At 39.2% G+C, this 27,629-nt stretch overlaps 2 protein-coding genes and 1 long non-coding RNA gene across 4 annotated transcripts; 1 reads left to right on the forward strand and 2 right to left on the reverse strand.

Moving 5' to 3' along the window:
- Positions 1–5,395: 5,395 nt before the first annotated feature.
- letmd1 (LETM1 domain containing 1) lies at positions 5,396–14,206 on the forward strand. 2 transcript variants are annotated; one of them, XM_049016651.1, is made up of 9 exons: positions 5,396–5,540; positions 7,055–7,203; positions 7,398–7,513; positions 9,750–9,832; positions 11,122–11,308; positions 11,928–12,029; positions 12,401–12,553; positions 12,644–12,740; positions 12,901–14,206. In XM_049016651.1, exons 1-9 carry the CDS (start codon positions 5,422–5,424, stop codon positions 12,972–12,974), a joined length of 1,080 nt encoding a protein of 359 aa, XP_048872608.1. In that variant the 5' UTR covers positions 5,396–5,421; the 3' UTR covers positions 12,975–14,206. The 2 variants fall into 2 exon arrangements, with proteins under 2 accessions (XP_048872608.1, XP_048872609.1); XM_049016652.1 differs by lacking the exon at positions 5,396–5,540 and having other exon boundaries at positions 7,065–7,203; positions 7,427–7,513.
- Positions 14,207–16,099: 1,893 nt separating this feature from the next.
- On the reverse strand, positions 16,100–27,322 carry cd63 (CD63 molecule). Its single transcript, XM_049016653.1, has 8 exons — positions 27,170–27,322; positions 25,821–25,907; positions 17,692–17,880; positions 17,370–17,444; positions 17,169–17,264; positions 16,787–16,930; positions 16,608–16,691; positions 16,100–16,524 (listed from the first exon to the last, which is right to left on the reverse strand). Exons 2-8 carry the CDS (start codon positions 25,884–25,886, stop codon positions 16,459–16,461), a joined length of 720 nt encoding a protein of 239 aa, XP_048872610.1. The 5' UTR covers positions 25,887–25,907; positions 27,170–27,322; the 3' UTR covers positions 16,100–16,458.
- On the reverse strand, positions 17,971–25,809 carry LOC125744633 (uncharacterized). The gene is made up of 2 exons (XR_007398465.1): positions 22,794–25,809; positions 17,971–21,907 (listed from the first exon to the last, which is right to left on the reverse strand). It is a non-coding gene; the product is annotated as an uncharacterized LOC125744633 (long non-coding RNA).
- Positions 27,323–27,629: the final 307 nt, after the last annotated feature.

Below are 27,629 nucleotides of genomic sequence, written 5' to 3' on the forward strand. Positions count from 1 at the left end.
TAGCGAAGCAATCAACCCTTTCCACTGCCCAAACATGGAGGTCATTCAGTCATCCCAGGGGTTCCCTATCCCGGAGTGTTCGTGCATGGTTTTGGAGAGCGTGCAGAGGCCCTCTAGTGCCTTAGTAACAGAACCGTCGGGGGCAGTGTTATTGGGGATAAAAGTGCAACAGACATCCCCAAACATAGCACACACACCCCCTTTTCTGCCAGCAACATGTCTAGCGCAAGCCTGTTCTGTACGGCCGTCAGGGAGGTGGGGCCCAGTTGTTCAGCTAACTTCGCGACCGCGTCTCGTGTCAGGTTGGAGAGACGCAGCACGTTATAGTGCACGTAGTTGATACGGTCCACGTTCTTATTTTGGGTTATGGGAAAGACAGCTGCGAAGATCGGGAAGCTCTCAAACCCGGCAGCTATTTGATCCGCCAGCTTATACTCGTCAGGGACGCCCCTCGAATCCCGATGGCATCTATGTAAGTCAAGGAATCCACGGTGGGGTCGAAATTGTGAACGTCCCGTTTTCCTGAATGTGAATGTGCCCCCTTCCTTGCCCAGTAAGTCGTTCCCCTACAAGCAACAGAGGGGCTCCTAGCCTAACCATAGCGCCGCTGAAGGGCATCATGACTCGGAGTTTGTTTTGACCACAGTACCAATAGAGACCCGCTCGGGCCCAGTGTCCTATGTGACCTGTCCCATTCTGTTGGATACATTTATACCAGTAGGGTAGTTTTTCCTCTGACAAGTTTTTCAAGTCTTTTTATTACATGTATTCCCAGGAATGCAGTGAAATACTTAAACTACAGTTGCAGGGTAGGGTATCGGGGGATAGGACAAATGCTAGTGTAATACAAGGCAAAACAGTGCAAGACAAACTGTAGTGTAATACAAGACCAGACAATACAGGACAAACAGCAGTGCAATACAATACAAGACACTGCAGGACAAACAGAAGTGAGAGGGTAAGGAGCATGCACTGAAAAATTTCTGTGACAATAATCTTTGAAGCTGTTCAGAAAGTCCTTTGCAGTAATCTGTGGTCCTGAACAGTTAGGTTACCCGACCACACTGTGATGCATCCAATCAGGATGCTCTCAATGGTGCAGCAGCAGAAGTTCACCAGGGTTTCGATTACCAACGCAATGCTCCTTAGCCTCCCAGGATGAACAACCTCTGCTGAGCCTTCTTGAGGATATAGCTGATGTTTAGAGACCATGAGATGGAATCAGTGAGCTGGACCCCCTGGAATCTGAAGCTGCTGACTGTCCTGACAGCAGATCCAGCTATGAAAAGTGAAGAGTGAAGGCATCTGGTCATTTCTAAAAATAGATAGAGAAATAATTCTCAGTCTTATTTTCTCAGTCTTTAAGGCCTAGGATCTATATGGGGAATTCAAGCTAGGTGATAGACCTAATTAAACACTTCAAAGTATAATGAGTATTAAGGAATCTACACTCTACATCCAGCTCAGACATTTGCTCTATGGGGGGGGGGTCATCTCTTGATTGTTGGATAAAGACCCCTACTAGGTTAAAAAAGTACCATTGTATAACAGGCACATAACTTCAGATGTGTCTGTCTTAATTAGCTAATGATAGCAGCCCTAACATTAGGAATTGTGTAAAGAACTTGGTCTTCCTAACATTGCCACTGTGGTCTGTGATGTTCATTATTGCTTAATAAATGTACATATGTAAATCTATCTGTATTCAAATGTGGGCACCATAAAATCAGTTAAATTTTTTTCTTTGTTGTTCTGTAAACCACAGACCTTATGCGAAGTCACAGCAAGGACATTTGCAATCTTTGTCGTCTCTATTATAAGTTCAAAAGGTCCATATAGTTCAACTGCAGTAATTACAGACATTTCATGGCAGTGGCACATAATATGAGGCTTCCACATGGGAGCATCAGTCCTGTCACATTAACATACCTTTGCTCAAACTGGATATTTATTATGCTTCAGCAAATTCGTATGTCCATGGGTCAGTGTATGTATATTTAGGACCTGGAATGTGGATAAAATGGTATGTTGGCTTTAACACGTCTAACCGGATTTTCAAGCTGCGATAAATTTTTGTTTCCATATTTGTTCTCAAAAGAACAAATACGAAGAAGTAGTTAAAGCTTTTATTTGTAATTCTCAATAAAAGTTTCAATTCAAGTTGACATTAGTCCATTAAAGCAACACAGATATTTAAAAATTGGAATTGATTTACAAACGTTCCGAAAAATTCATGGTTTGTCGAAACACTTTAGGTTCCAGTCTGCTTTTGTGTACAATATTGTCATTGGCACTGAGCTGCTTGGAATCCTTCTGCACTGGAAGCTTAAGACAATCTTTTGACCTTTTTATGACCATTCAGTGTTAAATTGCGCATTGTCAGGCTATGCAATAACTTGTGTGGTTATGCATGACTCATAAATTCATCATCAGCCATGTGTTTTCCACGTGTTACACAAGAATGACGTTTTGGGTGTGCCAAGGGTGGACTGATTTATCTGGGACACCTAGACTGACATCAGCATGAACACTCAGATGCTGCTGATTTCACTAAATGTTCAATTATTTCAGAGACAGAAGAGGAGCCTGATGTTTTCTGGAGGCCTAAGATAACCTGTTCATTAATCTATCCCTAGAGTAAAATTAGCATATAATACTGTTTCACACTGTTAAATTAATAAAATATAATTCTCTAGTTTACCTTACAAAAAGATGTCATAGTTTTACTATGTCAGTATGGTTGTGCTGGATTGTACTTTCAGTGTTTTTCGATTTTGTGTATGATACATTTATGCTATGATGATATACATATAGTATATATGTTTCCGCGAAGTAGGATTCTTTATTTATAAATCGAATATTTTCGTAGAATAGAGCATAGAAACCCGTTTACGACCTTCTAAATACGATTTTTAACAGTATTAGATATGAAATGACACCCTTTAGTCACCATTACTGTTACGATTGCTGGACACGGAATCAGGATCGAAGGGTTTATTTGGAATCAGTCCAAATGCAGGACACAGGACCATGTAACACCAAAACGTCAATGACAGTTTTTACTGGGGTTACAGACCCTGACGTGGACTTAAATAAACCGGAGGAATCAAACTGACAGAAAACAGCTGGTCACGATCGGGGTTGCACACGTGGTTAATAAGGGGGCGTGGCACAGAAGAGGATCGTGACAATTACACTCCCAATATATTAGACAAAATAAGAGAAAATAAGACATATTGGACGTTACAAATATTATATTATTATTGTTATTGTACATTTAATTACGAAGAGCAAAGATGATTCCAATTTTCACTGTACCGATCAACATTTTAATAAATATACAAAAAACCGCGATAGAGTGAAATCACGAAAGTCGAAGCGTGAAGTGGCGAGGGACGACTGTACTCTGTTATGTCCCATGGTATTTTCTCCAACCTGTATTGGTACTATAGCATTTAGTATTCGTGGTATTGCCAAGAACCGCATATAATACAGTTCCCTTACAAAAAAGTAACAGTTGTAAACATTGGACTCCTATCATTTCAGTTTTACTAGATTTGGTGACTGGAATCTGAGAATCTCACCTAAGCAACTAACAGAAATCAACAATTATGATGTTGCATTTTATTTACACCATTTCAAATAAAGACACAATTTAAAATGTGAACAGTTGTATTTTCCAGTTATAATCCAGTTATATAAGAAAATAATATTTTTATAATAGTTTTGATTCAGTTTTATAATATTTCCTTCAGTTTTTGCTATTGAAACATTTATATTGATACGTGGTTAAAGTGTTTTCCTCGCTAAGGCAAAACAGATACATTTCATGTATGATACGTACATTTAATGTAAATATGATGTCGAATTTCATTGCTGTATCATTACAATACTATACTATACTATACAATACTATCATATATGATGTACATTACGTAAAATACTATTGAAATCTTATATTACCAGAATATAGCATATTTAAAAACATATTATTACCATGGTACTATACGAAAAGCTTTATTTTAATTTCAGGTACACTACCAGGCAAAGGTTTCTGCACAGACTGAGATTATCTATATTTGCATGTTACTCGTTTAACATTTACTAAAAAACATTCAGTATTCTTTGTTAACAAATAAAGTTACCATTGTTCACCATTTGAGTACCTTTATTAGCAAGAAACTGTTATATATTGGGGGCGGCATGGTGGTGCAGTGGCCATTGCTTCCGGGATAGGCTCCGGACCCCCCGCGATCCAGTAGGATAAGCGCTTTGGAAAATGGATGGATTGATGTTTTATCTTTGATTCACCAATGTAACCTCTTGCACTTATAACAGCAAAGAAAATTCGATGCATTCTGTCTAAACGGGACATTAAATACTGTTTTGTTTCTTGGGATGAAACAACTAGTGCATTTAAAGTTAAAGGACAGCCTAGAATTTGACTCTGCCATCACCGCACAACCAGTTAATATGGGATGTCGGACATGCATTGCTGCAAACTCTTTCCATGGTATAAAGGAAAATTGTTTTATTTGAATTATTTTTAATTTATAGTTGTTCATTCAAATTTCCAATGCTTAGGAAGAACAAAAAAATCAAATAAATAAGTGGTAAAAACCTGCGGTGTTTTTGACTGGTAGTGTGCATTATAATACTATACAGTATACCATGGTATATAGGAGGCCAAATTACAATGGTTTTACCATAGTGGTACTGCTATGCTATTACTTTGGTGATAATACCATAGTACTTTTTGTAAGGGTTAACCGTTCACAGAAGGGCTAGGCTTGAAATATAACAACGTCCCTGGTGCACCAGCATAAAAGTTCACGATGCAACTGCCCCAATTAAAACAGTGTGCACCGGATACAATTCGGAATGAGCTTGCATTGTTATGATGCATTGTTTCTAATTTCTTTGCATCGGTAAAATACTATTTATTAATATATAATTATTAACAGACCAATAATTTTACATTTAGATTGATTCCCCTTTCAAAACTTTCTGTATTTTTAATCAACTCGTCGAATCGAATCATATAGTATCACATTAGTAGTTGTTTCATGTGCATCTAGATTTGTATGTATGGCCGTGACTGACAACAATCATTATTAAAGTATTGGAAGAACATGCCTATCTCGTTTGGGAGTGAAACGCTATAGCTGACGTCAGAAGTGAGATCATTTGTTAGTTTTGGATGTTTCCAACTGATAAGAAGAACTACAGCAACAAAAAGAAACTATAACGCAATTCGCGCTTCTCTTGCACCGGGAGGTCCCGCTCCTCAGCTGACACCCTGACGTGATCTGATTGGCTTCTACCCCTGAACTCCAACGGCAGCCGGATAGCCTCAGCCAATAGCAGCACAGCTCCGGCCGTTATTGCACTTCCTGAGGCGACAAGCGGCGCTACGGCAAGATGTCACTGTCCCTGGCAGGGGTGTGCAGGGGCTCGGCTCTCGTGTTATTGCACGGAATTCGACCTGCAGGGGTTAAGAATGGCATATGTACCCACGTTTTGGTTTTCTCGAGATTAAGGTACATGTCGCCTTGGTCTACAACCTGATATTTTCCGCTGCTGTCATGGAGAGTGTCTGCTGGTATGCTAGTTAGTTTGTTTTCACGGACTAGATCGTGTTGGCGTTAAAACCATACAAACCTAAAAATATTATATTGTGGAGCCGCCAAAACAGAGCGACACTAACGTCTGAAGCGATGTTTTCCCCCCCTGTAAATACACTGTGAAACGGTTTTCGCTGTCTAGCTTGTTAGCTGGACTCGACCAGTTCTGCTTTGCAAAGCCAGAGGGTGACATTGGCTGGGGACTTTTTCAAGGCATAAATTTAAAGACTGGATCGTCAGATCTATGCAGCAGGTCATTCTGAGTTTAAAAAAATGTCGAAGATCAGTTTAGAAGGTAAAAAATATATACTAATCGCAGAGGTCGGTAAATTGTTTTATCTTGGTTCAGTTTATACATTTTCTTCATACCAATAATCGCTTTCCAACAGCTATGATAAAATATAGTACAACATAATAGCACAATACTGGAGGGTTAGGTTTAGGCAGGAGACTACACTGTATTAACATGATTCACCAAGACTAGGATCATGAGGCACTTAAAAAAGACCTAAAAGATACTGGTAATATGATTTGGCGATATTCCAGGTAAGCGCTCAACGTTGAAAGTGATCAGGGTTTACCAGCTGGCTTGTGGAGATTTAATGTATACCCGACTTTAGGAAAACATGGTGTTCCACGTGCTATGTAGGTGCACCAAGGTCTGGGGCTGTCATGGTCTTGGTATTATGGGTGAAGGTTGGGGGGGGGTTAGGCCCTCGTGCCCGTGGTCTGAAGGACTCTGCTGAATAGTCATTACTGTTGGGCCCGTGAACACAGTCCTTAACTCCCCAGAAAATGCTCCGAATAAATGGCTGATCCTGTATATGTGTAGGTCTATGAGAGAAATATGGATTAGGGGAAACTGAGGAATTTCTGTGTACCCAGACTCGCACTTGTACAAATGACAAATCATCATTTAGTTTAATATACTGCCACAGTTATACATTTTTATCTTTTGTTGCTCTGTTCCTTATCTTGGTATTTTGCCTTTCCTGTCATTCAATCCCATAATGCTTATCACCTCTATCTCTAACCTGCAGTCTTTGTCCTGCTAGATCAGCGGTCACCACTGCATCGATCACGTGCTGCCTGTAGCTTGCAGAACACTTATTAGAAATCAGCTGGAATATGTTATATCCACTTTCATTTTGGTGTTTTTCAGCCCCAAGCTGTCATAACCTGAGAGGATGTGAAAGACGAGCATGTGTTGACACCCCCACCCATCCCTGTGAAAAACTTTTAAGACCCCCACCCCCATTGGTTGACATAATCTTATGTCAAACACGTAGCTGCATAGATTTGTTTAAAAAAAAATTCTGGGTAGAAGTAGCTCTCTGTAAATCAGAGACCCTTTGCCTTATATCACCTGTATGTTTTGTCCCCTTTTTCTGATGTCATTATCTCATCCTCTAATGGTTTCCCTCTCACAGCCTGTGTAACCATTACTCGTCCTCCAAAGCCAGGCTGGGGCTGAGCCGACACGTGGCGTCCAGGCTACGGTGGGCCAATGAGAAGTATGAGAAATTTCTTCAGCGTCGTTTCCCACGCTTTTATGTTTTGTATCACACTTTTATGACAGGTGAGTGACTTGTTAAGGTTGTCAAACCTGTTAAAAATCTTTTGGTTATCGATGTGCCACTTATAGTTGTGACAGCATAGCGGGCTGCTTTTCATCAAATAAAACATGAATAACTTGACTAAAGTGGCTTCGATATCTGTGATAAGTCAGTCGTGAGGCAATTGCAATAAAATGAAACCTTTTATAAACTTTAGGATTTCGGCTTCTTTTCCAAAATGCCAAGGAGGTCAGAATCATAAAGACAAAGATGATCAGCAACAACGTAAAATTCCAGAATCTCTCCTACCGTGAGATGGAGACACTGAGACTGGTGAGTTTTTAAATTTTTCTATAATTCTTAGTATTATGCTGCTCTTCATAGACTTCTTTTCACATTAACTTAGAAGTTCTATAGATCTTACAGAATCCCTGATTTTATGACTATGAAACAATGTTTTTCATGTATGTATTGTCTTTTAATAGATTTTTTTTTTTTACTTCTGTGTCTGTGGTAGATTTGTGAGTGTAATGTGTTCCGAAATAGACATTAAAGGTTTTGTAGATTATCCTCCAGCATTTTATAGATTTAACTGTCTGTGAAGTAATACAACATGGTACCTTTTGTAAATTTGGTGTTTTGAGCTACAGTTGTGCATTTAGTGTCAGACAAGGCACACAATAGGGCTGCATGATATTGGAAAATTTCAGATATCGCAATGTGATTTTTTTTGCAATAAAACTGCAATGTTTATAAAGCAAAAAACAGTAAAAAAAATTATTTTCTCAAATCCATCTGCGAGATTTAAACAGCATGGATGAAAATTATTATGATTGGCGCATGCTCGGTATGCACCGAGCGCATGCAGAAGTCATGCAAAAGCAGTGGCGGTAAACTTTAATTTTTAAACATATAGTTTTGAAAAGAAACAATCATTAAAATTGCAAAGCTTGCTAAGTTTTGTTTCCTGTCACAGAGTAAAAAAAATTATCAAAACATAACCCCCCCCCCCACCCTTAGCAAATTTTATCACCAGACAGGATGAAAGTAAAAAAAAAGCCTAACCCTAACCCAGCTAACTATCACAGTTCTTGCAATGTGAGAATTGTATGCATATAACATCCATCCATCCATCCATCCATTTTCCAAACCGCTTATCCTACTGGGTCGTGGGAGGTCCGGAGCCTATCCCGGAAGCAATGGGCACGAGGCAGGGAATAATCCAGGATGGGGGGCCAGCTCATCACAGGGCACACTCACACACCATTCACTCACACATGCACACCAACGGGCAATTTAGCAACTACAATTAGCCTCAGCATGTCTTTGGACTGTGGAGAGAAACCGGAGTACCCGGAGGAAACCCCACGACGACATGGGGAGAACATGCAAACTCCACACACATGTGACCCAGGCAGAGACTCGATCCTGGGTCCCAGAGGTGTGAGGCAACAGTGGAGCACCACCATGCTGCCCCCTGCATATAACATGTGATGTCAGTATTAATATTGCACGGCGCCCAGCCCAAATTGTTGTGGTGTGCTGTGCATGCAGAACTTGCATGTCACTCACTAACAAATTCTGTGTTTCCAAAAACCCTTATATCTGAGTAAATTATATCAGACAGACTATTCTTGTAGATTAGTCATGGAAAATGGGAACCATGCAAGGATTTTTTTTTCATCAAGCAGCAGAAAAATTGTAGCATGACGTGTTTGATTTACCTTGCATGACATCATGCATCCTGTGATGTGATCATCGCACATGTGCGCATCGCGATAACACTGAAAATAATTATCATGCAGCCCTAACGCAAATTATTCTAAACATTTAAAAATGTAATCATTTCTGTGCTATGCTGAAAGCTGCTTTGTTTAATGTGTGAATGCACTAATGCTCAAATTCACAACTGGTGGGAGACATGGAGACATTTTCAGTGTGTTGTGGAGAAGTTGTATGAATTGTACATATATGGTGCAAAATTTTAATAATTTGGGTTGTGACTTAATGATGAAGGAAAGATTTAGACCCTGAGGCTGTTGACCAGTTGAGAACCATTGCCCTACTGGACTGACTTTCAGGCAGCAATATTATGCTCAGAGGAAATAAAATTCCAATTCTTTATTGAGCTGTTCTACGCCGTTGATATTTTTATACAGAAATGCATGTAATATGTCATGTGGCACAGTGTTCCTGCCACACACCTGTGGGACTAGGTTTTGAATCTCTGCCCCAGCTCTGTGTGTGTGGGGTTTGCACGTTCTCTCCATGTTGTTGTGGGGTTGCCTCCAGCCCCTCCCCGGGCCCCACAAACATGGTCAATTGGAGTTGCCAAACTGTCCATAGGTGTGAATGTGCCTTGGATTATTCCCTGCCTTGTACCCATAGCCCCCAGGATAGGCTCCGGACCACAGCAGCCTCGGATAGGACAAGTGGGTATGGAAAGTGGATGGATGTTATGTCATGCCTCATCACTCCCTGCTCTTGTCTGCTATGTAGAGATTGTTGCATGTTGTGAATGTCCTGTTTAGACTAGTACTTAGATTGTGTCTCTCTCTTTCTACCTCAGTTTCGCCGAGACATGATAAAAGCCATTCCCCTGGTGCTGATCTCTATCCCTCCTTTTGCCAACTACTTGGTCTTTGTTCTCATGTGAGTCATACAGTGATTTTTCTCCAACACACAATCTGAATGCATGTATACGTAGGTCATCATTTTCTGTCTTCGGACTTTCCAGAAGTAAATGTGACATAATCAGAATAACAGCGTTTATTCTGTAGTGGTGTAATGTTTAGTCATCCCTAGATTAACACATAGGTCATGTGATAGCTCTCACTGAATTGCAGGTCTTTTACTTAGAAGGAATGTTTTATTTAAGCTTCACATTGCACCTGGAATATATGTACAGAAGTGGTCCTCCTACATTTTTGTATTTTTCGGGGGAGAAAAATCTAGTGGTTCCACATTAACTTCCCGTGTCTCACTAAAATAATTGTTGTGTCAGGGCAGCTGTCTTTTGTCAGAAAAAGATTAATTTTACAGTTCACCTCAGATAACAGTTGTTAAAAACAGTCTAATCATGGCTTCTCTGATCAGGCCCAGTTTGATGATTGACTGGTGTTTACCTACATTATCTACATAAACAAGTGCAGATATGCAGTAATTTATGTATTTTTTTAAAGTGACACATGTACAAAATATGATGTTGCCCCTTATCTTAATGCATCTACTGATCACCTACAGTAGAAAATATTATCTCATTGTAGTTTGTGCGCTCAGGTTACTAATCTGTCCTCTCAAGTTAGTAATCCATGCACTCAAATTAGTAATCTGTGCATTCAAGTTACTAATCTGTCCTCTCAAGTTAGTAATTCATGCACTGAAGTTAATAATCTGTGCATTCAAGTTAGTAATCTGTCCTCTCAAGTTAGTAATTCCAGCATCCAAATTAATCACCGATCAGAGCACGATTTAGTAACTGGAGAGCGCAAATTAGTAATTTGAGTGCACAAATTGCTACGAGAAAATATATTTTTTTCTACCATGACACCCGAGGGGTTGTGCGGATATCCATAAAAAGTCTTGGTAAAAAAACTTTCAATTTAGTTGAAAATAAGGAAACAACACTTTTTCTTATGTCTTGATATGTTTGCTGGTGTACATATAAAGGACAATGTGACAAGTACATTCACTCATTCTTATAATTAGGATTTGTATTTATTGTGATTTATATAATTTGGGCATTTTGTTAAAGTATGTAGATCTTAATGCTCCAGTCACATGACAGAATTTAAAGTACTCCATTGTCTTAGACCGTAGCACTAATATCAATGGTCAATTAAACAGCAGTTCACTTGTATAACCTAATAATAATAATAACTTTCATCAGAATCCCCCCTCCATTATACCCCTTCCTTATTTCCTCTCCCTCTCACCGGCAGGTATTTCTTCCCCCGGCAGCTCCTGATTCGTCACTTCTGGACGCCACGACAGCAGAACGAATTCCAGAGGATCTATCACAGCCGTCGAGCCAAGGACCACGCGGCCATCCTGATGGGTCTAACCAAGGCAGTGCCAGCCGTTACGGACAGCCGCTTGCAGAGCCGGCTTCTAGACCTTTGCAATAAGGTATGAAACACAATCGGCTGCGCATGTCTGTCGCCCAAAATATGAATAATCGTGCAAGTAGAAATGACATCTTTTGGTGGATAATCAATTCAGAGAGTAGTGTGTGGCTCAGTGGGTTGGGCCTTTATATCTGTGATCGGATGGTTGCTGGTTTGAATCCCATGCTTGGCAGAGTACCTGCAGTTCCACTGGGCCCTCATGCAAGGCCAAGTGCTCCAGGGGCACTGGATGGACGGCTGACCCTACGCATCGCACTCACCCCTATGTGTGTGTATCTCTTTAAAAAGGAGAGCAAGATGGGAGGCATTTCAATGAATCAGTTCCTGTATTTGTAGAAATCCTGAAAGAATTGTAAATTTTAAAAACAATTACATGTACACAATATCCATTCATAAAATCCTTTTTTTGAATAAAAGCATTAATTGTATAGATAATACCCCCTTCAGTTCCCAGTCATCTGGGGAATTTAAATATTGAGGTATCTGGTGAATTTATCTTGCTGTTTTTATGGTGCCCCTGTATACTTTTCAGTTAGGAGGCCAGACTATTTGGCCATAGGAAGAGGGGGGCTCACTATTTCATGTGTGCTCTACCTCCCCTGCCCCCACCCCATCTGCAGGTACAAAGTGGTGCACAACCTAGTGTGCCCGAAATCCAAGCAGTCAAAGGCCTCTTCTCCGGGCCACCTCTGGGAATAAAGAGGCTGGACGCCGATCACATGGTCCGTTCACAGAATGCTCCGGCACAGCCCATCTCCGTGTCTGTCCTTATCGTTCATTTGAAAAATGCAAATTGCCATACTTGAGAAACGGGTCACGCTTCCCGCTGCTTCCTGGGTATTTGATTATTGCACAGTGCACGGTCCAAGCAATCAGATTTTGGATTCTACCCGCGACTGTGTTTTATGAAGAATTAACGTGATATTACTGTCTCTGTAATTTGATGCATTTGTGGAAATCGGATGTTTGAATCTATGAGTTTTGGAATCACTATTGACATTGAGCTGCATTGTTGGCAAACTGTGTTTCATTGATACATGTAGTATAAATGGCGCCTTTGGGGTGACCGGCATCCTGTGTTCCTTTCGTTTAGAGACTGCTCTGCTCCTTGTTCTTTTTGACCCCCTGGCTTCCAGCCTTTGCCGTCAGCCACCGCCTGCGCGGCCAGGCTTTGGAGCTGCTGCAGCTTGACCGCGCCCTGCATCGGCTGGGCGTGCACGAACTTAGCGAGTCTGAGCTCCGGCAGGTTCGCCCACCCGCCGGGTCGTCCGTCAAGCAAGGACTTTCGCACGCTGGCTTTGCGAAGCCTCATTCTGTGCATGTGATTACCCTGCAGGCCTGTTACTTGCGAGGGGTCGACTCAAGCCGTCTCAACATCGGGGAGTGCCAGGATTGGCTGATCCAGTGGCTCAAGCTGTCCAATCAGCTCAAAGGTAATTACTCCACTCAAGTAGGGTTTGGCTTAGGGTTTGGTTTTCTATGTATTTTAACACCCAAGTGTTTTGAACTTATACATGACTTGAAATTGAAAAACTGCCACTTTTTCATAAATATAAAGAAAGCATGATTACACTTTCTCTTTTTTTTTAACAGAGTCAGAAACATCTTTGCTGTTGCACAGCATGGTCCTGCTATCTGCCAACTATCCTAAAGCATTTTACCTCTGACTGCAGATGATTATAGTTTTCTCTTCTTTTCCATTTCTACATTGCAGCAACCGTCAACATCAGGCTTGGCTAAAGCTAAGGCCCCTTATGCTATTTGCACTCAGGACTTGTTCGTATAAATGGCTACACTTTATTTTTTGCACGTGCCCTCCAGGGTACAGAGTACATGGGAATCATAAAGAGAATAAAATGTGAAAGATGTCGACCTATCTTTCTCTCATAAAAGGCATTCCTTTTAAAACACAGCAGTGAGGGATATGCATTTCCCCCATTTGCTTTGCTTAACAGTCGAATGTGTAGTTTTACCGTCCATAGCTGAACTGTGTGGCTAACGGGTATATTTCCATATGATGCATGACTTTCAGTTGTGGCCAGAGCATGCTTCTCCAGAAAAAAGGAAGCATTCTATAATTGTTTCTAAAACACAGTTCCCCAGGACTGTTTGATTTTTGTATACAGAATTAGGACACGGAAATCACGTGGAATATTTAAAGGGAAATAATCTTTACAGACTAACTTCTGGCTTTTAAGCAGTCTATTTCTGCTGTGCTCTAAATTGTATTTGTCGCTTTTAGTACAAGTAATTTATAATTTCATTACTCATTCCACTTCGCTTGAAATTTTATTTGTGCATAAAGCCATCACAAGCACACCTCATTACGTTCATCACCATATTGAAACAACCTGGATAGCAAACTAAATACAGTCCTTGGAGAGGAAGCAATGGGGTTTAATGATCACCAGTTCTACCAGTGATCTATTCTTAGTGCTTTTTATTTATTTGGCTTATAGCCTTTGTGCTACATAATGTGGAGTTTTTTTATTGTTTTTTTACATATTCGGAAAGTCATTTTATTTAAACAATACTGCTTTAATATTTACAGCATAAAATGTGACATAGGTGTTATATATATATATATAGTTGGTGTCTTCATGTCTGTACTGTGTTCACTTTCAAGTTTACTTGTATTTGAGGATTTGTGCCACAGAAATTAAATTGAATAGGAGATGCAATCGAAGAGTTTATTTTCGAGTGAGAAAAATGAAGGCGATGCTAATGATATCGCTTAAGTAATTGGAAATATCTGCCTTCCAGGTATATTTAGGCTTAAGTTACAAAAGGAAATAAAGTTCAGTGATAAATATTGTTTGTCCCAGTTATATAATACAGCATAATGTGATGGGCAAAAGAGAAGTAAAACCAGGTAAAAATAAAATGCTTTTTGTCTTCAGCCATACTCAGTGTATTTTTCCCCTTAAGTGTACAATTTCACCAATTTGCTGGATTGGCAAAGGACAGCGTGGATCATGCCTAAAATCCCATTTTGTTGTGTACAGCTTGACATCTTGACCAGACAGGAAAGACCACATGTTCAAAATCACCGCAGACTGCAGGAATCATGGTGTTTTATCAAAACATGAAAATACTTCTAAGAGTGACAAGGAACAGAAGCAGTTTGATAGGGCTGTGATATGCATGAAATGGGAAAGCTTGCAATTGTGCCAGATTTGCCTGATTCTAATTAGACTTGATCAGTGACATGCACACGCAGCAGAAGCGATGGTTCAAATGCAACCTGCACTAGCTGGCAATGATGCCACAAAATAGTCGTCTACTTCCTTGTGTCCATTCAGATCACTTATCTTTATGACAGTAAGCATTCCTCTTAAGCTTGTCGGGTCACAGGTGAAGCCCAATTACATTTTTTCCTCAGTGGCTTTGGAACATTCCTCAAATCTCCCATAACATTTGCAAAACGGTAAATGCATTTCTCGAAACAACTTGTACAAACAGCACAGGGCACATTATTGGATTACATACCTGTTGTCTCTATGAAACGTTCGAATGGTTGAGGACACGGTTGTTCGCCTCTGAACTATTTTAGAGAACTTGTTGACCACGATATATCAAAGACGACATTTATATAAAAAAAAAAACTAACTGATGTACAGAGAATATGCTAGACAGATTATGACTACTGGTTCAACCATGTTGCATGTAATGATTTAAACAATGAACTAATGCCTGGATGTTTTGGGGGGTACGACTATTCGACAGAGCACCAGTATAATACATTTTGACCAACATGTTATAAACAATTGAAAATGTTATCAGCAGATTGTACATGATCATTTGCATGCCTGTGCCAAAGCATTTGCAATTTCACCAGCTGAGACTTTGCATTCATGATGTGCACAAGTGCCTCAATTAGGTAGAGGTTGTACAAGTAGTTATGAGGATTTCATTTCTGACCTAAAAAATGTAATAAAACTTTATACATGAACAGTAACATTTCAATTCCTATATCGAAGATTTTAAGGAATTCAGACAAAATTCCCAATGTACATTCTAGAAACCTACCTATATAATGTTCATCTATGAATATATGTACATGTACATGCATATATATATATTTGGAAGTCAGCACATACGTACACATTATATGGACAAAAATATTGGGTCACCTGGCCATTACATCTTCAGGAACTTTTATGACATCCCATTTTAAATCTATAGGCATCAATATGGAGTTGCCCCCCCCCCCCCCCCTTTGCAGCTACAACAGCTGCCACTGTTTCTGCAAGATTTTAAGTGTCTGGGAATTTTTGCCCAATCATCCAGAAGAACATATGCGAGTTCAGGCACTGCTGTTGGGTGTGAAGGCCTGGCTCACAATCTCCATTCAGGTTCATCCCAAAGGTGTTTGATGGGAAGAATTAGAAGCAAGTGCCTCAGCGCTTGGTGACCCCACTCTGTTACTACAGATACCTGCCACTTCGTGGCCACGTTTGTTGTTCCTAAACGCTTCTACTTTGCAGTAATGCCACTTACATTTGACCATGGAATATCTAGCAGGAAAGAAATTTCACAAATTGACTTAAGGTGGCATTCCACGATAGTACCACTTAAATTTACCCTGTTCCCATTCCTTCACAAACGTTTGTAAATCTGACTGCATGGCTAGGTGCTTGATTTTATACACCTGTGGCAATGGGTCTAAAAAAAACACCTGAATTCAATGATTAAGAGGTGTGTCCCAATACTTTGGTCTATTTAGCGTGTATAAATACATCACATATATATACACACACACAAACAAACAAACAGCACACATGGACATGGGACAGATCCAGGTTTTTAATAAAATTGGAAAACTTAACATTTCAGAGGGACATTCTGAGAACTAGAAATTAATGAATGGCACTTTTCTATTTATAGATTGTGAGAAGTCCTACCATAACATGAAATACACTGAACATTAGTATAAAGACATCTTAAAATGATCAAAATGCCTCCACTTTTCCATGTCATTTCTAAACAGCATCATAAGAAAAATATATTTTCCCAGCCAACACACAAATAAGGTTTAAGAAACAAAGAAAAAGAACAGTAAATACAGTAAAGAACTTGCTGTATTAAAAAAAAAATTACAACAGGTACTATTTAAAAAAACTGCCTTTTGCACGATCAGTGTCGGGGTGGTCACATGACTTCATATCCACTGCGGATGCCTTTCATCAACATGCAGGCAAACACAATGCCCATGATCTGAAACAGAGAAGTCAATGGTGTCGGCTGACCTGACAGACCAGCAGTTCCTTCATTCTAGACTGTACATGTGGGCTACTCACCTGAATTACAGCGATGACAAGGGCTCCCACAATCACCCATTTCATGTTTGTCTCCAGCTGGGTCTTCAACACGGGCTGGCAGCCCTGCATCAGGAGAGTAGCAGAGTTACCTCTAGTTTTTCTTCACACCCGATGATACCCCCCCACCTTTACTTTCACCTGAAAGCATGAAGACTCACCTCCTGGTACACTTTGTTGCCATCAAGCATGCTCCCCTTCCCACAGCCTGCGGTCTGGTTTTTACAGCAGGAATCTGGCACGGAGTTACCATCTGGTAGGTAGGTTTTCCAGTCAGACGAGGAATTGAGGCCACAGCACTTCAGCTAAAAGATAAGCAAAAGGGCCAGCTGGAGTTCAGAGGAGGTTGGCACACAGCAGATAAGCAGAACACGGAAATTGTCCTCAAGCAGTCACATGGATGTGTAACTTACAACAAGGCCACAGGATATACACGAGATATGTAATACGTGGAAGGGTTACACATGGAGAAATCAACCAGGCACTCCCTTTGTACATTGTCATGACCTTTAAAATACAAAAGTATGCTTCATACAAACTCACATCTGTCTGCAGAGAATCCATAGTCTTTCGGATTTCCTTGCTGCTGTTGTATTTGATGATGAGGTCTTTAAGCTGGTCATCAAGTATGTCATTCAGCTGGATGTGACAGGAAAGAAAAAATGATTAAATCCATATTCTCATTAGTGAACAGAGTAGGTTGGGGGTTAACAACAACTGTGGAGGTAAAGACAGCCGACTCACTTTGCCCCTAAACACGTATCCTGCGATGGCTATTCCAATCTCGGCGAGGATGATTATGGAGAGAAATACAGCAAACTTTGAAAAAAGAAAAAAAATATTCCATTCAATTACTTGTAAACATACATCATGAAAATCAGGAAAAGACCACAAAAAAAAGACCATCTCAAAAACAGCAAAGCAAACCAAAACTTAATTCCATTCAGCACTGTGTGTCTAATTTTATGCATATTTTGCTACTGAATTTTGGTAAATGTTCCGATTCTCTATGTCCTTCAAGAACGTACAAATGCTTGCAAGGCGGTGAGCACAGGTGCATCATTACCGTGGTGACCATGCAGTGATTCTCCTTCCAGGCCCCACAGCAGCCAAAAAACGAGACGAAGAAGATGACGAATCCCACCACAATAAGAACGATGGGTGCAGCCGAGCCAGATGCATTTTTCATCACAATTGTGTTGTTCATTGTCACTTGCACCACGATACCCACTATAATTACAGCCAGGCCACAGAGCTGGAGGGAGAAATTGAGTTGCACGTCAGACGTAGAGGTTAATTATTTAATGGCGTGTATTGTACAGCTCTCTCTCACACTTTTGCACTGTTTATTTTTTTATATTCTTGAGTACACAGTAAAACCTCAGATTGCAAGCATAATTCATTCCGGAAACGTGCTCATAATCCAAAAGCACTCATGTATTAAAGTGAATTTTCCCATTAGAAATCGTGGGTTCGTTCCACAACCCAAAAACAGTCATATAAAAATTAACACAAAATATACAAGTAAAGTAAAACAAATTAACCTGCACTTAACCTTTGAAAAGTATTGAGGATGGTGTGAGGGAGATGAGAGAGAGGGAAAAACAAGGGTTATTTTGTAGGACAGCTTTCACTATAACTAAAGGAATCACTGTACTCTGTTAGCTCACTGGAATCTTTCTTTTTGTGCGACTTTACCAAAGAACCTATCCAATGACACCTGCTTTTGCCTCCTTTTCGATTTCGCGGATATGTGGACATTGCATGATCGTCAAAGATTCACTGCTCACACAGCTACACCCTTATTCGGGTGGTGCTTTTCTACTAAATTTTGACTATACGAGTGAAGCTCGCCGACAGATCGCGCATGGGAAACGATTGCCCACAATCCTGCAGCAAGAGAGAAAGAAGAACCATTGGCTCAGTTGTGATTATGTGACGCTAGGCAGACAAAGTGTATGCATAATTCTCGTATTGCAAGACCTCGCCCGTTTTTCCGAGTTAAAATTTATATTTAAATTTTGCTCGTCTTTCAGAACACTCGCAAACCAAGTTACTCGCAATCCGAAGTTTGTATTCTGTAGTTTTTCCTTGGAAGAAACAAATTTAATCAGGTGAAAAAATGCCAGTAAAGACCTGGAATAACTTTAGCGCAACATGCAGAATGGTCTCTCTCCTTCCTAGGGTAGGCATATCTAATTACCCAGGATAGTCAATGAAATTACAGTGGCAAAAAGTTTAAACTTAAGATGCTCATCATTCGATTGCCAGAGCTGTAAACATTTAATCTGCCTTTCCACAGCAAGCTTTAATGAGCTGTGTAAATTTAAAAGTGAGTCTCACAGGGCGTTCCTGAATAGCTCAATAGTCTGAGTTGCATCCTTCCTCCTTAGAGCCAGTTCATACTCAACGCGTTCACATCATGGCCACCACACATTTTCTTTGTTGATTCCATGCCAATGTGAGGAATTAATGTGATGTTTGCACCAGTTGCATTAGCACCAAATTTGAGTGGCAGTATGGTCACCTTTTGTCACGGGACTGTGTGCTTATATATGGTACAGTTAGTATCAAAGTACTACCTGATTTCTTAAAAATGAATGGCTGGAAGACATGTACATTTTCAGAGGCAAGAAAGAAAATATTCTGAGCACCATTTTGTTCCTCTGTGTACAGCATCTTCAAACGCCAGTTTCAAAGGGCGTTTTTCCACCGCACCCAGTACTTTTGTTATGGTACTTTTGGTGCTTTCACTTTTCCATTGACTTCTGATCAAGTACCAGTACCAAAAGTGCCAGTACCAAAAGTACCAGTACCAAAAGTGCCAAACCAGCTGGGGTACTTCTTTGGTACCTTGGGGTGCAACTTGAAACACTTTCTTTATCGATAGGTTATGTAAATAGCCGGCCTGAAACACAATAAAAACACCACCTTGAAAACAGTTGCGAACTCAGAAAATGAGAAACAAAGTTAAAATGCAATTTGGTCATAAGAACATACACAACAAAAAGATTCGGATGGCATGACAAGTATATTGTTGAATATACTAAATATAGCAGCTATATGCATGCTGTACCAGCAATGTCATTTTGTTATAAACACAGTGATATGATTTTGTTGTAATAAATATTGGAGTATTTAGAAAACAAAAGAGGAGTTCATATATTTCTCACAAACCCATCTTTGAGTGATTTAAGGATGAAAATGACTACGATTGTCACGAAGCATGCATGCAGCACTCATGCAAAAGCAGCAGAGGTAAAACATAAGATTTTTATACATACAAGAATCTATAAAAGGAATAATTAAAATTGCAAAGCTTGCCAAGTTGTTTTTTTTCCTATGAGAGAGTAACAGAGTAAAAATATTTTAGCTAGGCTTCAACCCCTGCACTGTAATATCCATATTCAATTCTTTTGTCATGTGTACAAGTTCCATGAACAATGAAATGCTTGCTTGCATGTGCTCCTGCAGAGTGAACATAAAACAAGACGGCTAGACAACAGTGAAAACACGCGATGAAGTGAATATAAGCAAGTGAAGAAGACCAGAATCCCAGGAATAGACAGTAGCAGAAAGACCGTTAGTATAAATTTATAAAGTATAGAATTGAAATTAAGAAAAAGCCTTCTTTTAATATAGCTGACTAGAATTTAAGAATTGTATGTGAATAACAAGCGATGTTGGTATTAATATTGCACACCACCAAGTGGTATGCTATCATACAACCATTTTTTCAAATTCAGTACAATACACTCCACCTTGAGTTGTGATGTCATTCGGCGCAGGTAGAAATGTTTTATGCCAGTGGAAAACCAATGCCGTACTTTTGGTACGGTACCTGGTGCGATGGAAAAACGCCCTAAGAAACCAGTGTTGTGTACAAAGTACAATGAAATCCTAACTTGAAATTCTTACTGGACTACTTTCATACGCAATGTTATTTTTCAATACAGTTCTGCTATTTATAAATCTTGGTCATAAAATTCAGAAGAGTGGGGTTTTCCATTTCGCTAGATCATTTATGTTGTTCATTTATGTTGCAGAAGTTACTACTTCTGCAACAGCTCTGCATGTGCTGTCAGAGCCAATCCTAATCACTCATCCTTGCTGTATAAAAATCACTCATGAATAGACGTGTTTGTGGAAAATTGATTTTGAACTATTCTCTCTTTATAAATAATGCAAAAAACTTAAAGAAATGGATTTCCCCCGAATATCATGCAGCCAAATCACGAAATACTAACTACCATGAGATATCCAACAATACATAATGCAACATTCAAGACAGGGCAGTAAGGAGATATGTGGTAGAGCTAAATACCAATAATATGTGGAATAGTGGATATATATATATAGAGAGAGAGAGAGAGAGAATGCTGCAGCAGAATTACAAAATTAGCAAGTCGATCGTTGTGGGGGCAGCGAGCATCACAATCTAATGCGAACAAGTGAGACCGGAAACTACGCAAACGACCGAAGTAGTTTTAATCCTCCAGACAGATGTAAACTACACGCTGAAGTATAGCCAGTACACTGCTTTTGTAGCATACGCATCGCGTCACGTATATCCCAGCCCTTAGTCAACAAAGTGGCCCTGAATTCACAAGGCTAGCTGGTGTTCTATCAGGGAGATGAGCTATACAGCTTGATTCTTCTCCATCATAATGCTCTACAGTAACATATACCATGTTAATTAGACTCCCAAGGACTACTTGGCCCAAGACACAAGGAGTGTTCTGCCTATGAGAAACATGGAGGTTTTAGGCGCACCATCTTAAAAAATTTTAAAACTGAAGATAAATCTGTGCATTTGCATATTTCTGTTGCACAGCTGACTTGTGCAAACAGTTAGCAGAATGAAAAAATGACACTCGTTTTACCAGTTGACGGTCTTACGAGAGCTTCAACTTTGCTTTCTTAAAAATGATACTCATGGAACCAGTTAAAAATTATTTATACTATTTCGTATCTTAGCATCATCATCCTCAGTCGCTGCTAACAGAATGGTATGGATCCTAGCTACAGCAAGAGAGTTATTTGATTTAGATCTCCACACTACTAAACATGACAAATATTAACAGATCAAATTTCACTGGAACTTCCCTTATGAGAAAGAAAGAAGCACCTGACCGTTCACCCTTCTGCTGAACTGAATTAAGATCAACTGCACAAGCAGGAAAACTTGTTAGGGACAGGAACATACAAATTTGCTTCAGGCAGGGGAAGTATCTGTTGACTTATTATTCAGCAGGATTCTTAGCCTCTTGGTCTTTTTGGTCCTTGGGTGACAAGGAAAAGATTAACTAGATTAACAAACACACAGACAGTTAAGGATATTCATTGTAATTTCTGAAAACAAGACTTGGTTGTGCAAAAACCAACAGCTCCTTTCACATATACTTCAGTTGCATTCAGTTATGGCTTATCTGCATTAGGGAGATAAATTTACAGGAACTAGAGGGTTTGTTGAAAGTTACTCAACCTCAAGATCTCTATAATTTTTTAAAGTGCACAATTTAGAATTGAGAAAAAGTTTAGAATGCAAAGATCCAGTGAAATTCTGCCATTAAATGGAAGCCCTCCCAGAGCTACGTGATCGCTGCCTTGGCGAAAACAGTTTGCACAAAAAAAAAAGCAATTAAATACACAAAACTGGAAATGTATTAATAGCCTGGGCAAACTCGTCCAACCACCAAATTCTCTCCGTTGATTTGCAATGTAATAAATGTTTCCCAAAACAGGATCATGCCAAACGCACAATGGGCTGACTGATTCCCAAAAAAAAAAAAAAAAGAGAAATTACAGTGGATCATAAGAATCAGAGGTATGTGGACACACAATTAAACAATTTGTCCAATATTATGCCAAACAAGAATCATGGAACAAGAAGATATTTGCAAGTCTTACAACCACTACTGAACCAGCCTTTATGCTTCTTCACATTTATGCCACAAAAAGACACTTCAAATGCTCATTTGATCCCAAAATGGTACCAGTAAAAACTAACAGGAACATTGCATTTATTTTTATTGTAAAACAGTTACTTCCTTATAATTTAAAACAGAATATTTTAATGTTATTTGTGCATGGTGTCCTTTTTAATTTGTTTGCACTAGGAGTACCGTTTTTACTATATATATGTATGTTTGTCGGCACTCTACGTACCTTGCTGCTTTATGCACAAGAATTCCCCTGGGATAACATTCATCTTAATCTTCGGAACACTAAATGGTTTATAGAGAGTGGCATATCCACATTACAGTATATGCTAAAAAAATATGTAAAGCATAAATATTTTTCCACAGAAACAGTCTTAGCAAGAGCCTTTTAGCTGTGTTCTTAGAGTGCAAAAACATAGGCACACCAACTTAAATCCAGTGGCTCACCTATAACGCCTTCTGTTACTTAGTACAAAGGTTACACCAGTACAAATATTTGAGGGTGGAAACAGCATGGATAAAGCAGGAACTTCCAAAATAACATGGCAGTAACGAAGGGATATGTACCAGTCTACCATGGATGTCCACAGAGGAATACTATGAAGCTATACTAATCAAAAAAGTTTAAGCAAGTGTCGTGTTTCACAGATGTAAATGGCATATGAATTAGAATGAATAATAAAAATGCACCAATTGTATCGGCCAACTATTGGTATCGACCAATGCAGCAACAATCAGTTATTGGTCAATAGCTAAAAATGAGCCGATATTTACTGCCGTTAATTCTCTTTAAAATGGTGACCCATATTGGGTTGCACACCGGCGTACTAAACACTCAGAAAAATGTCTGCCGTGTGGAATTAATGCTAGTAGAGTAATGTTTGCAAAATGCATTTCTAACACTTCATAAGGAGGATCTACTAAAAAAACAATACAACAAATTTGATTACTGTCTTGCCTTAGGGAAAGCAAAGAGACTGAAAATGTATTCCAATAGAGAAGGCTGCATTAGTGCCAAATAACACAGATACTACTCAGAAAATTACGGAGTTCCACACTTTTTATAAACAGTTAGTTATAAAATATAGTACCTTTTCCATATTTTCGGCATGCAAATTTTCAATTTTTTTTTTTATTTAAGCAAAACCTCCCAAACAAATCAGTATCGGTGTCCGTTTTTGAAATAACTGGCCTTTCGTATCGGCCAAATATTTCCTTATTGGGGCATCACTAGTGAATAACATGAGTAAACATTGCAGGAGAACTATATAGGTGGCGTCTTAAATTCTCATAGACCATCAATTTGAAATCACTGATCAGGATCCAATGGAAGCACTAACCCCAGAGCATAATGCATCACATGACGTGTTATGACACCACCGCATAGTCATAAGATTCAGATTTCATCACTGTTCCACAGAAGTCTGGCCGACCTGGTTTTAGTGACGGTTATTACAAATAAGTGATGGTTCTGTATTAGGATTAGTCCTTCCCTTGATGTCAGTGAACACCTGCTTTAAGACTGATTGCCCTAATCTCACTATTTAAGCAGTACGTGATAAGTGCATCCCTTAAAAAAAACCAGTGCAGAACCTTACACACCCTGAAAGGATAAAGGGAAAAGATGGCAGGTTTTCATGGATAGATGACCGTTACATCAATAAAAACAATGTTTAAAAGATACTGATATAACAGAAGCTAACAGCAGCAGGGCACATTTCACTTTCTAACCATGTGACTAAAGTGAATTATTGCCACAAAACCCACAACACATCATTTGCAAATGATAATAAGCAAGATTTTCACAATGCTTTTTAATATGCTTACTCTATCAATTTTGGTTTTTAATATCTGGGGTGGAAGAAAAGTAAAAAACAAACATCACCTCTGCACTACAAAACAATAGCTGGAGAATTGCCAGCTTTCCGGCGTTTTCCGCCAAGGTCATGTCACACGGCACTCACTTGTCTAAAGTATACAGTCAGTCAAGCTATATGTGGCAGTCAAAAGCAAAACTAAAATAAAAAACAAACCATATATCAAAAGCAATTTACCACCAAATTATTAAACAACTCAATAAGCATACAACCCAACCTATAAAAAAACAATAGGCAGCGTTCTCAAATATTTCATGAAGATCCAATAAATGAAAATAAGTTTAAGCAGTCTTATTAGCTGGTTTTTGAAGACACTTATTTAACAAGCCCACATTTTAAGTTCAGTTCACATATTCCTTCTGTGACGAAAACCGACTAGTGATATTAATGATCATTACTAAAAAAATTTTGCATTAATCTGACCCTTAATCAAATGCTGATATCAGTGGTGAGAAAAGCTAAGACAGATGGTATCTGCAACAACAGTGCCTTTGAATTTGCAGAAGGAAATTGTAACCGTTTAAGATGGTGCAAGTCTGCTCAGTGCGGTTACATTGAGCCTGAACAGAAACAAGATGAAGACCAAGTTCTTTCAAAATGTCAGAAAGTACGTGAAAGTACCAATCCTACAATTATTCTAAGATAAATGAGAAAGTTGCTATGAAAAAACATAAGACTTAGAAATTTTGTTGTTTCTGGTAAAACAAATGAAAATGCTAACAAATGTTGGACAGCTATTTACAAAGAGATGTTATCATTAAATAATCTTAACACAATGCAATTCACAAAGAAAAAAGAACCTAATTCTGTTTCTTGTACGACAAAAGCTTTTTAAAGGCATGATCTTAAGTTATATGGGTATATATGACAAAGATATCTTCATACAAAGAATAACTCAAGAAAAAAACTAAAAGTTTACCACAGCACTCACTATGCCATACTGACTAAAAATATATGTCATATACAGTCTTATCTCTGTTTTCAACATTCAACATGGGTGTGGGCAACAAGGCCAGCTGAATGATGATTCGAGGGGCAAAAAAAAAAAACTCTCCAAAGTTAAACAAATGAATAAATCTTGAAAAAATGGAAAGGATGTGGGGAGCTCAAGATTTCAAAAAATTGCAAATTCATGCTAGAACCATTAAGGAACTTAAAACAGCTAATCTCTCTCTAACACACACACACACACACACACACACACACACACACACACACACACACACACACACACACACACACACACACACACACACACACACAGGAGGAACTGATCTTAAGGCTGATCTAGTCACGAGTTCCCACTGACCTTGTGTACAGATACTTGCTCATACAGATCAGTAACGCCCCCGCCCTCCCTATACCCTGGTACTCACCCAGAAAAGAAAATTAAAAAAGAAAAGCAGGAACTTGACACATTTCTGCCCCCCTTCTACAGCCATGTTGTCTGTTGATCCAAGCTCCTAGATGGAAAAAGTACATAGAGGAAACAAAAAAAGTTTAACTATACACCAGGCGAATAAATGTTTAACATACCTCAAACATCGATGATAAACTTAAAGCAGGGAAGCACGAGGCTTAAAATCATATTGCTGAAACCCATAAATGGCCGTTAATCATCAAATTTCTCTGAACCTCTTTTTGCAACAAATGCATACGTTATGGACTAGTTTCAGTACACCTTTTGATAAAAAAAGAACTCCCATTTCCGTCTTTGAAACTACAGGGGAGCCCATACGGCATGACTTGCATGAAAATTCTAGTTAAATGGATTAATAAGGGCATGGTGACCCGGTTTGAAAAACATATGCAGATAACCCGAGAATCCCACTGGATACTGACAGGCCAATTTTGTTCCGTTTCCTAAACCTAATTAGAGCAGATATTGTAGCGTTTAATGGGCGTTACAAACAGTTAAAAGAAAATTGTGGGATTTATATTATAAAGGCGAACAGCGCAACGAACACATAATGACTAACTGTCTCGTGCTAACGTCTCTGGGGAAGGAAACACATGCCAATAAGTTTACTGTACACGAGTTCCTGTACAGGATCACGAGACGTCTAATCTGAACAAGGCATAATCAGTCGTGCTAATGTATATCTAACAAAAGTTAAATTTTTAATGAGGCCCGTAACAAGTGCCAAGGGAAGGTTTGATTTAAAGGGGCACCTTCCCTGCTATGGTACACAACTCAGATACGATGGAAATTAATCCGGCATCCATTTTGTTGTCCGTAGGTACCCAAATAATGGGTAACATCTGCAACCGTAAAAGCCCCCGCTCGTTTCTTCACATCAGTAAACGTAAACGTCATTAGAGTAGCAGCACCGCAAGTTTATTTATTTCGCCAAAGTTTTCTCCGCGAAGTTCTTGACGAAGATGAACCTCGGCGAAATTACGCATGCAGCCTTGATTCACTCAAAACTTTACACTTATATCCCAATAACTGGTTAAAAAGTGGAAAAAAACTCGCAGCACGTATAACGACATATTTTACAAAACTCATTCAGGGAAACAATTTGGTAGAGTAATGGCCTAATTAATATGCATATATCGTGTTCAATAGTCTTTTAACCAAATTTGCACAAACAGTCTTATCGCGGAGGGGAAAGTTCCCCTAATGCCACGAACACATCTCTCTTTGTATAACTGATTTTGTTTATTTAATCTCAAATTATATTACAGCATATTTTTTAAAACACTACAATAAATAATGGCTTACCAAAAGGTTTCTTGAGGGGGTAAAAATCCAAAGCTACCTCCTTCCCACGTAAAGCAAACTGCTCGGTTAGATGAGTAGTTTGTTAGCAATTCCCCGAGTGTCTCGCGACGTCAGCTGCTTTACCACACGGCCACGCCCCGCGCGCCCCCTGAAAACTGAAATTGCGTCTTCGTCTTAAAACTTCGTCTTATATTCAAAATATGACGTTCTGAATTGCAAAACGGTAAAGATTTATTTTTTAGTTCAACAAAAGTTGGTGAGAAAAAGGTTCAATATTTTGGTATTATCACCAATCATAAAGGACATCTTTTATTCTTTGTTTTATTATTTAATTTTATTTTCTGTTTCTCGCCAGTAAATATTTACTGGTTTTCGTCATTGGTGTTGCAATACTTTAGATAATTGTTTTGCCCTCTATCCAATGGCACAGATCACAAAACCTAGATATTGTAATACCAAT

Source organism: Brienomyrus brachyistius, chromosome 6 (genome assembly GCF_023856365.1).
Source record: "Brienomyrus brachyistius isolate T26 chromosome 6, BBRACH_0.4, whole genome shotgun sequence".
In the NCBI taxonomy this organism is placed as follows: domain Eukaryota; kingdom Metazoa; phylum Chordata; class Actinopteri; order Osteoglossiformes; family Mormyridae; genus Brienomyrus; species Brienomyrus brachyistius.

What these genes read in the sequence shown, in the direction of transcription:
- letmd1 (XM_049016651.1), top strand. Translation starts at nt 5,422, where the DNA reads ATGTCACTGTCCCTGGCAGGGGTGTGCAGGGGCTCGGCTCTCGTGTTA. An exon ending in GTATCACACTTTTATGACAG is followed by an intron (nt 7,204 to 7,397) that starts GTGAGTGACTTG and finishes TATAAACTTTAG; the next exon opens with GATTTCGGCTTCTTTTCCAA. An exon ending in AGATGGAGACACTGAGACTG is followed by an intron (nt 7,514 to 9,749) that starts GTGAGTTTTTAA and finishes TTTCTACCTCAG; the next exon opens with TTTCGCCGAGACATGATAAA.
- cd63 (XM_049016653.1), bottom strand. Translation starts at nt 25,886, where the DNA reads ATGGCTGTAGAAGGGGGGCAGAAATGTGTCAAGTTCCTGCTTTTCTTT. An exon ending in GATACGTGTTTAGGGGCAAA is followed by an intron (nt 17,265 to 17,369) that starts GTGAGTCGGCTG and finishes TGTCACATCCAG; the next exon opens with CTGAATGACATACTTGATGA. An exon ending in TGGATTCTCTGCAGACAGAT is followed by an intron (nt 16,931 to 17,168) that starts GTGAGTTTGTAT and finishes CTTATCTTTTAG; the next exon opens with CTGAAGTGCTGTGGCCTCAA.